The sequence below is a fragment of the Trachurus japonicus genome, chromosome 5 (genome assembly GCF_045865225.1).
Source record: "Trachurus japonicus isolate A0001 chromosome 5, Traja_1.0".
In the NCBI taxonomy this organism is placed as follows: Eukaryota; Metazoa; Chordata; class Actinopteri; order Carangiformes; family Carangidae; genus Trachurus; species Trachurus japonicus.
This window is the reverse complement of record NC_140911.1, coordinates 37,517,490-37,529,239: the sequence shown is the minus strand read 5'-3', so window position 1 is coordinate 37,529,239 and position 11,750 is coordinate 37,517,490. Positions and strand designations below refer to the sequence as shown.

Here is an 11,750-nt window from a genome sequence, read left to right as displayed (position 1 = left end):
CCACTCTCCAGTCCTCATCCAAGCCATGATACCATTGTTAATCATTCTCTACAAGCCAATGAATTATTCAGCACCGTGTCCAAGGTAGCAACTCCGTATTTAAACAGAGACTTCTGTAGCATCACACCCAAAGAGGAGAAACTACAACTGCTACATGCAAACTACAGAAGTTTGTTTTCCTTATTGCAAGTTATCAAGTGAATCAACCCCACTGTGATGACAAATGATAGTCCTGAGGATCAACATGCACAAGTAGTGTTACGCCCCAGCCATGCTGGCCCTAAGGGGCATAACAATGGACCACCAATTACCCCAAACTCCCACACAAAGACAATAAATAAAACAGGAAGTGGTTTAATACATAATATAAGGATGACACAAACTAAAACAACAACAAAAAAAAGCCAAGCTGGGAGGCAGGCAAGCCCAGCAGTCCCCACACACATCGCCCCGCTTCTGGTGGGTTTTAAAGGGATAGTTCACCCAAAATTCAAATTTCACTCATTATCTACTCACTCTCATGTCGACTAAGGGCTGGGAGAATTTTCAGAGTCCTCCATGCCTTCTCGGAGTTACGGGGGGGTCCACGCAGCAGTATTTGTCCATATAATGGTTGTGAATGGTGCTCACTTTTCTTCGTCCAAAAAGACACATCAAAAAACATCCAAATACCTCCATGCTGCTCGTCTGTAATGTCCCTCTTAAGCCCCGACATGAGAAATTGTTCCGCCGGTCAGTGCAAGAAGAGCAGTGAACTGAGACATATATATTTCAACATTTATATATATTTCAATATACCTAAATGCGAAACAACCTTAAAATATACGTATACCTATTTAATTTTTTCCCTGAACAATTTCTTGCTTCAATACAAGAGGGACATTACAGACGAACAGTATGGAGGTATTTGGGTGTTTTTTCGTGTGTCTTTTTGGACGAAGAAAAGTGAGCACCATTCACAACCATTATATGGACAAATCCTGCTGCGTGGACCCCCCCGTAACTCAGAGAAGGCACGGAGGACTCTGAAAATTCTCCCTGCCCTTAGTCGACATGAGGGTGAGTAGATAATGAGTGAAATTTGAATTGTGGGTGAACTATCCCTTTAACCTCTTCAACCAGGCCAGGTTGAGCTGTGGGGGAGCAGGGAGAGAGACACACCCTTTCAGTCATAACAGTTGTCAAAATCCAGAAAAGTTGTGCATCATGTAGCCAGCTACAATATGCTGTGTGAAAAGTTCCAAACCACTTCAGCTCTGCATCGTTGTGTTTCGCTGAGCTCTCGTAACAGGAAATGCATAGTTTAAAAAAACAAAGGATCTGTTATGACTCCTACACAGTTTGATGCCAGCGCACATATCATATGTAAATAAATGAGCTCATGCAAAACCCATGCTCTCAGGCCATGGAAAAGTGTGTAGGCCTGCATGTGGGTAGGTGGGAGCAGCAGCTTACCCCCTTGAATAAAAGGTCAGATTTACAGCACTAGACCTACTTAATGTATCTGCTGATGATTTATGCACCAGCACAGTAAGCTACTGTTTAGACAAAATAAAGGCCATTGCATTTCCTGTATGCACAGTTGGAAAAAGGACCGAGCTGCAGATAATAAATGATGATTAACGATGAACATTATCTCATGCGGTGCACATGGATGCAGTTGAATGCAGACAAGCAGGGCAGCACGACTGACAGGGCTGGCTCTACGCAGGGGCAAGAGGGGGCCCTCAAATAAATGTCTTGCCCCCTCAAATTCAAATTTTAGAAGTTGAGAAAGCACATTTTAATATACTCAAAAAATGTGTATATTACAAGTTGACAAAATTATCTGCAGTAGCACAAAAAATCTGCCGAAAAAGGGACACTGTTCTTTTCTAAAATGTTCTGTTATATTTTCTTTTTTTTTAGTATTCATAAGACTACCTTTCAGTTTTGTAAATCTTGACCATAGTAGACCCCCCCCCCTCTTCTCAGAGTACACCAGAATGCTTCACTCACATTTTAAAATCACAACAATTTTCTGGGGGGGATGCCCCTAGACCCCCCCTACAGGGGTTTAGCTACTCACCTTTTTCACCCCTCTGGGTTTGCGATGCATCTTCAGGTATATGCACCCCTAACCCCCCATATAATGTGGCTCTTTGCATTACGACAGTAACAAATTTGGGCTCTAAGACCCTGGTTGGCCACCCCGGCCCCTAGTTGGACAGGTCTGAAGGTAGAGGCCTGACAAAGTGCAATCTGCTTCTCCAGGTTGGGGTTGGACACATAGCCAACAACCCAATTCAATGAAGTTACTATATAAGCACGGAGAAAAGAAGTGCTGGAGCATGATGTGTTCACATGATGCCCCCTTCACATTTCTGACTGCCCCCTCATATATGCCTGCCTAGAACCGGCCCTGACGACCGGTACGATTGAGACACTTTTTGCTTTTCCATTTTTGAACGGATATTGCAAAAAAACTATACACAGAAAATAAGTGATTTTTCATATGCTGTTTAATTTGTTTGTATACTAAGTTATTATTGATGAATATCATTTATTATTTCAGGTCATAAATATGAGGTGCATTTTTACCATGGTCCCGTCTCAACCATACCCCATACCATGTACCATGGTACCAAGTTGAGTCACCTATTGAAACCCATTGATGATGACTGAACATAAATGCAATAAACTTTTTTTTAAAATGACAATTTGAATAAGATATTTCAATATAAATCCATTCATCTGGAACAATGGAATATGATTGTATTATTAATATAATGATTATTACAGTATAATTATATAACATAAAATTGTAACATTATTAGTATATATTAATATAACACTGTACAGGTATCACAAATATTAGTGTGTTTTTTTTTCATTTTCTTTTTTTTTTTGGTCTTATTATGACTTATAACATGTTATTGTTAGCCTACACTGCACAACTTAACAGTGATGTGATGTAATAGAACTCTATCAGGGTAGTTGAGACATTGTGTCTCATTTGGACTGGAGATGTTAAAACTCTTCAAATTTCCCGCAACCAAAGAGGATGCTAATATGCATGTGCTGAATAAAAATGGTTGCTCAGCCTTGCAGCGCAGGCAAGATATTAAGGGTGTTCAACTGTACACATGTCTCAACTATAGGCTTCTCACTCCAGCCTACTGGAGGTGAGATCAACCTGATAAACCTCAGCAGGAGGGTGAACTGGAGCAGCAAATTACACGCAATACTCTGATTGTATCAGTAGGTGGCGTTGTGGAAATGTTAATTACTGTCAACCGGAATTTCCTCCCCAAGAATACACACCTCACTGTACAAATTAAGAGTCTCAATTAGGCGTAATTTGTTTTGCACGTTTTTTAGTTATTCTTGTGTTCCGCTTATTCCGCCTGACACGCGAGGTAGAAATTTAAGAAGAATGTCGATAAACACTGCGTTTTAGACGGACACCACGATGAGGATAAGTTACAGTGAACATCATTGGACTGATAACATTGTGTGTGTGTGTGTTTTATTCATTTAGTACCGCGGCACACCGGAGGATGGAGCCCGCATGAGAGTTGAAGAGACGCTGTTCCTGCCGCCGCGGGTGCTGAGAGTAAAAAGGGGCGTTTCAGAGGTTGGCAACATCTCTCCTGGCGCTACCAGGTGTGTTCAAACCTGTAGCAGACAGACGCTTGGAAGATGTCCCTCCGCTCTGTCATTATGGGCTGGATCTCAACTGCATAAACCGCCTCCCGGTTAAACGCTGCCGCCCGTTTGTTTTGCAGCCTGCCCACAGGTAGGCTATGAGGGATTTCTCGTTGACGCACTACATTTCGGCGACAGATTCGAGCACCGAGTGAGTGAAATAGCCTTACTGTGTTTACGTTTTTTTTGTTTCGTCTACTTGTCGTCGGCATGCAGGCTCCTCCAGAGGCGAAGCAGCGCGCTGATACGGTTACCGAGAAGCAATGGAGATCATAAAACCTTGATTGTTTCATCTAATTTTTTTCCTCCCTCTCTCTCTCTCTCTCTCTTTTTTTTTTAACCATCTCGCCGCTATCAACTCCCCTGTTTTACGCACAGGGAACGCTTGGAATTAACTGCAACCAAGGCAACTGTGCGCGCACACCGGAGCGAAAAAGCCCGTGGGATGACAGACGATCAGCGGCGCGTTGACGGGTGAAAAGCAGCCTTACACCGTCAGGAGGATGAGACACCCAGCAGGTCGGCAGAATCACTCAGGAGGGTTTATTAGGCCGCGTCACTTCGCGCTCATTTAACAACAGCAAACCGAGGAGACTGTACCCAGTTAGATCGTTAGTTGCCTGGCATCAACCATGTCCAGAACACTTAAGAAGAAGAAACACTGGTCCAGTAAAGTGGTGGAGTGCGCCGTGTCCTGGGGGAACCTGGGGGACTTCGGCTCCGTGGTGGAGGTTCTGGGGGGAGCGGAGCTGGGACAGTTCCCCTACCTGGGCCAGATGAAGCTGGACGTGCTGGTGTGTCACGTCGGGAAGCTTCCCTACTACGGGGACGTCCTGCTGGAGGTGAACGGGACGCCCGTCAGTGGACTTACAAACCGAGACACCCTGGCTGTCATACGACACTTTCGGGAGCCGATCCGCTTGAAGACAGTCAAACCAGGTGCGTCCCCCTGATGTGATTTTCTGTTCCCAACGCTGCTGCTGCTGCCGCTGTGGCACATTATGAGCTCTGTTTATAAGATGAGTGTGATGATATGGTGCCAACTCTAAACAGAGAAAAAAAAAACCTCATGGTGATACACACACACCCAGTCATGTGAGGACCAACTGACATCTAGCTATTAGTGCAAGTCTGAAGTAATTAACATATAGAAATTAATCATACCTCCTCCTCTAAATAACTCTCATTAGCTTTACATGTCATCCCATGGTGTATTAATGTCCGCTGAAGTTGACTCAGGCATTGCAAAAATCGAGCCAGAGGCTAAATGAAGTGTGTCCACTTCGTAAAGGACATGCCTAGACTTCTTCTGTAAGCTTCCTGCTGTCCCATAACATCTAATTGGCCAGTTCCCTCACCGCTTTCCCTGGGAGATCAAGTTGTGATAATGGTAATAATGGCATGTAGCCCAGTCGGAGCCTTCTAGGCTAAGTGCACTTACATGCATAGAAATAAGGCCTAATTACATCCTCCATTATTCAGGCTACTCTCTGCTGCCCATTGGCCACAGCAGTGAGAGTGGTGAGCTGTGTTATATCCCATGGTCTCATCGTTCCACGTCCAGCTCTCCAAGGATGCTGGCTGCAACTTCCAGACACCGATAATGAGGTCTAATAGGCGTAATGGCATGCCGTTGCTGCTGTCTGTGCTGTACTGGTTCTGGCCCAGGGAGGGGCTTTGGTGGCACCGGAGTGAAAGTGGTGTGTTTATGGGCACAGAAGATAGCCGTACTTTGCGGATGTGCTGGAGCTGGAATGTCTAAACAACATCTGAGACTGTACAAGAGGTTACATCAGCAGCAGCAGCAGCTGAGTCTCAGGACCTCGGGCCAGGATCCCTGAAGATCAGCTGTATTTGTGCACATGGATACTTATGGTGTGTGTGTGTGTGTGTGTGTGTGTGTGTACGGGCATGTTTAGTCATTCCTATGAGTTTTCCTCCATTTTTTAAACAATATTTAAGTGACTTTGAAAAAATATATATATAAGCACCATGCTCTATGCCCCACTAAACCAAGGATGATTAATAAAGGGCAGGGTGAGCAAGGGAAGGAAAGAGATGCTGCAAACAGAAAGAGAGAGAGAGACATGTAGAGGGAGAGAGACATAAAGAGAGAGGTGGGGTGGAGGGTGGGGGGTGGGGGGGTCACCTCTACATTTGGGTCTGTGCTTGACTCAATGCTGTTTTTGCTCTTTTAAGTTCACAAGCCTAGGTGCCAAAAAAAAAAATTCTCCATCACCTATTTGTTCACCGTCATCCTTGCCAGTCTCTCCTCATGCTGTTTCAGTTATGTAAGGCTGTAACCAGCATGCATCAGCTCCTCAATGTTCTGTTTGCAGAATGGCCTCACAAAGCCCCCCCCCCCCCCTCCCCTAGGCATCAGCATACAGATGGGGTTATTATATTGTATGATTACGCACCGTACATGCGTGCACGCCTGTGATGTGTGTGTATACATTCCTGTGTGGTAACCTCATGTTTAATTCACACCTCTTGCATAATTGAGTTAGCGAGTGGATTTTCTCCACTCTGATGGAGGCGGTGGGCCTAGAGGATCAGCTGTTACCAGGAAGCCCCGAAACCCGCCATGACATGACGGTGGCTGGCAGCGACGGACACAGCTCTCTGGGTCTACCAGATGTTCCTCCCCCAAGATCCCAACCCCCCCCCCCCCCCTCTCCCGGTGCTGGTGGGCTTCCCGTGCTCGCCACCGACAGTCGGGGGCAGAGCTCGGAGGAAAGAGACGGAAGAGTGTGTGAAGATGCTAAAGCAGAAAGGGGGATTTGAGGCGCGGACAGAGAGAGACAGGATGCAAGATGCCAGTCTCTGTGGAGACTATTATCTATCTCAGCCATTGATCGAAAAATGGAATGCGAGCTGAAAGAAGCACACACAGCACTACGCTTACTTTTCTGTGGCTGCATCATATATTCTCCAGGGACTGCCAAGAGGGTCCTCTCACATACAGTACATATCGTCGCTGTCCAATGAAAACCACGTATGTCCATTTTTTTCGATTTTGAGTTTTTTCAACAATTAGAGTGATCAGGTGTCCCTCCGTGAACAGTAAGCTTTGGAAATCAAAATGACCAGTGAAAAGATGTTAAATCACCTCATCTATTTTTCACGTAACTCCCTTTGATGTCAAAGCTGTCAATCAAAGCGCGTATCTCCAGCTTCTGTGGAACAGTCCTGTCGGCGATTTTTTCCCCCTCCCACAAACCTCGCTGGGAGCAACAGCAGCTGGTCATAACAATGTCAAGGTAACGTGAAAACGATTGTTATTGTTTGTCGACTATTTTCAACTTAACATTAGCTGAGATTTATTAATAATTGCTTTTATTTCGTTCAGAGAAGTAACATGCCACACTCTTTATTGAGAGCTTAGCTGACGTATTTAGCATAGCATACCTAGCTTGCTAGCAGGCAAATAAACTCGGTTGGACAGCTTGGTTTTATTATGAGATTCACTCAAACACGTATTTTTGCCATCAAACTCAAAGGAGCAAGACCTTATAATACTGCGGTCATGAACGTGACCGTAAAATGGCTTTATCTTTGAGTGAAAACCCTGGTGTAACTCACTAGCAGTAGCGCGCTAGCTCACGCCAATCTACTAACTTATAACTGACCAGATAAAAAAAATACTGACCCCGATGTTTCCGTGGTCGAGTATTTTAAACGTTGTGTACTTTGTGTAGCGCACACAATTGTTTTTTATGTGTTTTTCTCCCTCCTCTTGGGATGTCTGTGTCATTAAAGGGCATGTGTGAGTTTGTCAACATTAGTTATGAGGCACTTGTGGCAAATGTGAGGGTCAGCAGTGAGGAAGGTTTGATGCTCTGGCTATCTCAATCCTAGTTTCCAACAAAGTCAACATTGTATTCAGTGGACTAAACCTGTTTCTCTTTATTGTTCTTAGATTCATCTGGTAGTGACTCTGACCATGATGAAGAGGATACACCTGCCCAATGAGGGTTGGTGGCTTATCATGATTATCACATTACACACTTTGCTTCCAACACCCCATGTTTGATTTTGTGTAGTTAAGCTCAAAGTCAGTCTCAGAGCTAGTTCTGATAAAGCAAACTTCTGCTGTATTTCAGAGTTATAGACCATCATCTAGTATGTGGGTAAATTTCAAAATTCTGAATCAAGAATTTTTAAGAGATGATAAGAGATGATGAAGTACAGAGCAACTGAGGTTTTCAAAATTTGCCGGTTGAATCAACTGATACAAGCTCAATTCTGAATATTGGGAACATTGCATTCAGTGTATTAAATGTGTTTTTGTCCTTATTGTTCTTAGATTTGCTTGAAAATGATTCTGGTGATGACCTGGAGTACTATAGCCAATGAGGGTTGGTAGCCTATTATTATTAGATTACATTACACTTCCACATCTCCATATTGGGTTTGTGTAGAACTTAAAGACCAAAGCCTGTCACAGATCTAGTTTTGAGAAAAGTAAACCATTGCTGTATTCAGTTGCCAGTCAAAGCAAAGGATAATGCAAGCTCATTTTTGAATATTGTGAACATTGCATTCAGTTTACCAAATGTGTTCCTCTTTGTTAATTCACTTGAAAACAAATCTGCTGATGAAAAACAAAAACACGCACACATTTCTCACAAACAAAAATCCACACACACGCTGAGAAGTCATGCACCTCTGAGCAGTCAGGTAGTTTTTATCATACTGTACTTTTTTTCCCCACAAATATTGACTTCATTTTAAGTGTAGTGCTGTAAAATATAAAACATTAGCATTACATAAATTTTTTTAATGTTCAATTCATCAAATTATGACTGTTTTCATGAAATCCCCCCCCCCCTTCTGTTTTTTCTTTTCTACTAGGTACAATGTGGATGGCACTATGGAGTATAAAGTACTCCACTCAACTGGGAACCCTATCCATCCCTGTCTCTCAGGAAGAAGTGTGCCAGTGTTGCCCCACTCTACTCATCCAGCCAAAAGATTACAGCTGTGAAATTCAAGCAGCTGCAAGAACTGAAAACTGAACTGAAGTTTTACCTTAAGACTTTCATGCCTTTTATGATGCACTTGATCACGAGTCAAGATCAATTCAAGTTACACATGCACACACAGCATGCATACACTCACTCACAGCTACCACAGTTTAATTTGTGCTGAGGTTGCCTTGTGTACGGGTCAGGTTCTTGTGGTCAAGCTGGAGGTTTGGGAGGTCCAAAGCCAAGTGTCATGACAGCTCTCTCTTTTCCTTACAGGTGCGAGGAGTGTGGTGGTTCACTGTGAGACCAAGAGAGGTGTGTCCAGTGTCAGAGCTACAGGGAGGACCAACAGGTTTAGATGACCCCCTGTGTGAGGGATACCAGAGGTGGGTGAAACCCCAGCATGTGGACTTCCATGGGGGAAAAGAGGTATGGTTGTAGTGTGATGTGTGAGGAACACCCATGTGCATCAAGTCCATGGACATGCTCCCTGAACTGTGACACAGCTTCTACAATGGTTGAGGGTGTGTTTTAATGCCAGTACCAGCTAGACTGGTGCTTTGGCCTGGCTGTCAAGCTGTTACATTTGTTCACTGCAGACTCAGGTTTTAAACCAGTAACCATTCTCTTCCTTTACCAGTCTGACTTGTTTACACAGGTGAAATCTGTGTCTGGATGTGTGTGACTGTATGACTCTTGGTCAGGCTGCACTTTAGAGGCTGGGCCCTGAACTTGCAGCTTGACCAAGAGTCATACAGTCACACATCCAGACACAGATTTCACTCAGGTGAGAGGAGACTGTTCTCTCCCTTCGTAGGCACACACGCACAGCTGCACAGGCACTCACACACATGTACACACAGAGGCATAAACACACACGTGAACATGCATACATGGCACACACATACGTGCAGTCACACATCCATACAGTCATGTGTGTGACTGTATGACTGTTGGTCAAGCTGCAAGGGTCCCAGCCTCTAAAGTGCAGCTTGACCACGAGTCATACAGTCAGACTGGTAAAGGAAGAGAATGGTTAATGGTTTAAAACCTGAGTCTGCAGTGAACAAATGTAACAGCTTGACAGCCAGGCCAGAGCACCAGTCTAGCTGGTACTGGCATTAAAACACATCCTCAACCATTGTACAAGCTGTGTCACAGTCTTCTCCCGTTCAGGGAGCATGTCCATGGACTTGGTGCACATCTCACTACAACCATACCTCTTTTCCCCCATGGAAGTCCACATGCTGGGGTTTCACCCACCTCTGGTATCCCTCACACAGGGGGTCATCTAAACCTGTTGGTCCTCCCTGTAGCTCTGACACTGGACACACCTCTGGTCTCACAGTGAACCACCACACTCCTCACACCTGTAAGGAAAAGAGAGAGCTGTCATGACACCTGGCTTTGGACCTCCCAAACCTCCAGCTTCACCACAACACCAAATAACCTGAGCCGTACACAAGGCAGTCACAGCACAAATTAAACTGTGGTAGCTGTGCACCATCACACAAACAAGAAACACATTCATACAACTGCAGTACACAAGCACAACATTAAAAATGAAACTTTTTTAAAAATCTGTTTTGTATGTTCAACTTCATAGATACAATGTTGCAATTAACACACTACATACCTAATTGTGATGGGTTTCCCTACCACTGTGTATTTATTTATTTATTAAATACAATTCTTTGATGCATGTATTGTTGGTATGTTGTTGTTTGGTGCACCTTTAAATGACTTGGGCCATGCCTGATCCTTGTCTGTTGAACACATGGAATTTCTATCATATTTTTTGGCAGAGTACATAAATTATTTACTAAGTATTTTGTTGCTTTAAGGCTTGTTGCTTTATGATCTTCTAGTCCAGTGGTACAGTAGCAATATTGAGCTAAACTGGTCGTAATTACCAGCTTCAACTGCAGAAGAGAAATGCACCAGAAGTCTGCTGCTGGAGTTTACTGAAGCTAATGATGTCAGTCATTTGTTATGTATTGTTAGTAAACTAGTGGTTTAATAATGGCTTGCAGCAGTTAATATACTAAGTAGCCTACAGTAAGAAGGACGATGTTTACGCCCCCCCCCCCCCCCCCCCCCCCTCCCTCATCCGGAGACGTGGAGACTGAGAGGAGTGAAGAGAAAAAAAAAGTAGGCTACGGTAGGACGGAAGTGCAGTCAGGCAACGTCTGTGTAACTTTTGCCATCATAGCCATAACAGTGTGTAGTTGTGTAGGTAGGCAACTGTTTATTTCATTCAGCTTACATGTTTTATGTGAAGAAACTACGGATGATATGTAACGTAGCATTTAAAAAAAAACATCAGAGCGCATTAAGCTGTCAATGAAACGCGATCTGGCCATTCTAATTAATGATGAGAAAAAAACGTATCTCCGCCGTCGCGGTAAAAATAAACACGTAAATCCATTTAAACACGATTTTAGTAAAATGTGGATTATATCATGACACTCACATGTGTATGACCACATTTAATGTTATTGTAGCAAATTTGATGATACCACATTCAAACACTGTGAAATTACGGTGTTTTTTCCATTTCCTGTAAAAGTACCGTTTTGGACATACGTGTTCTACGTCGGGCAGCGACGATATGTTCTCGCACACATACAGTCTTAGCACTTTGAAATGAACAAATTCACACTAAGCCTACACCAAGACTTAACAATATACCATGAGCTGAATGTGCCCATTTTCTCTGGTATCTTTGATGATGCAGGGAGATGCCTCTATTAAAAGCCTCTGTGCTCGGAACAGGGATATATTTCTGCTGGTTCTCCCAGCTAAAGCTCGGAAAAGACGCCTGATGAAAAGCCTCATGAATGGCATCCCAGAATTCCTTTTTCCTTCGCAGTTATTTTCTGCTCTGCCTCCCTATATGTTTACAGATCCAGTCGGTGTGCAATCAAAACATACGTATATAACCTGTAGCCATTTATATGCAGCTGAATGGATGATGACTCTGACATCGAATGAATAATTTCACATTGCAGCAGCGCACACACACTGGAGCTGGTGCAACAAGCTTGTATTTGTCTCTTCGATGACTAATATTAGCTGTGTGAATGCATG

At 43.8% G+C, this 11,750-nt stretch overlaps 1 protein-coding gene and 1 long non-coding RNA gene across 5 annotated transcripts in view; both read left to right on the top strand.

The window, feature by feature from the left end:
* The first annotated feature begins 3,659 nt into the window (after positions 1-3,659).
* Positions 3,660-11,750, top strand: part of magi3b (membrane associated guanylate kinase, WW and PDZ domain containing 3b) — a 142,460-nt gene continuing 134,369 nt past the window's right edge. For 3 of the 4 annotated variants that reach the window (XM_085777801.1, XM_085777804.1, XM_085777803.1), the window contains exon 1: positions 3,673-4,626. In XM_085777801.1, coding sequence (XP_085633927.1) covers positions 4,320-4,626 — 307 coding nt within the window. In that variant the 5' untranslated portion in view covers positions 3,673-4,319. Of the gene's footprint in view, positions 4,627-11,750 lie in introns of all 4 variants that reach the window. The other variant, XM_085777802.1, reaches the window with a different exon arrangement.
* On the top strand, positions 6,887-8,998 carry LOC146988131 (uncharacterized). Its single transcript, XR_015035944.1, has 4 exons — positions 6,887-6,950; positions 7,610-7,664; positions 7,997-8,048; positions 8,545-8,998. It is a non-coding gene; the product is annotated as an uncharacterized LOC146988131 (long non-coding RNA).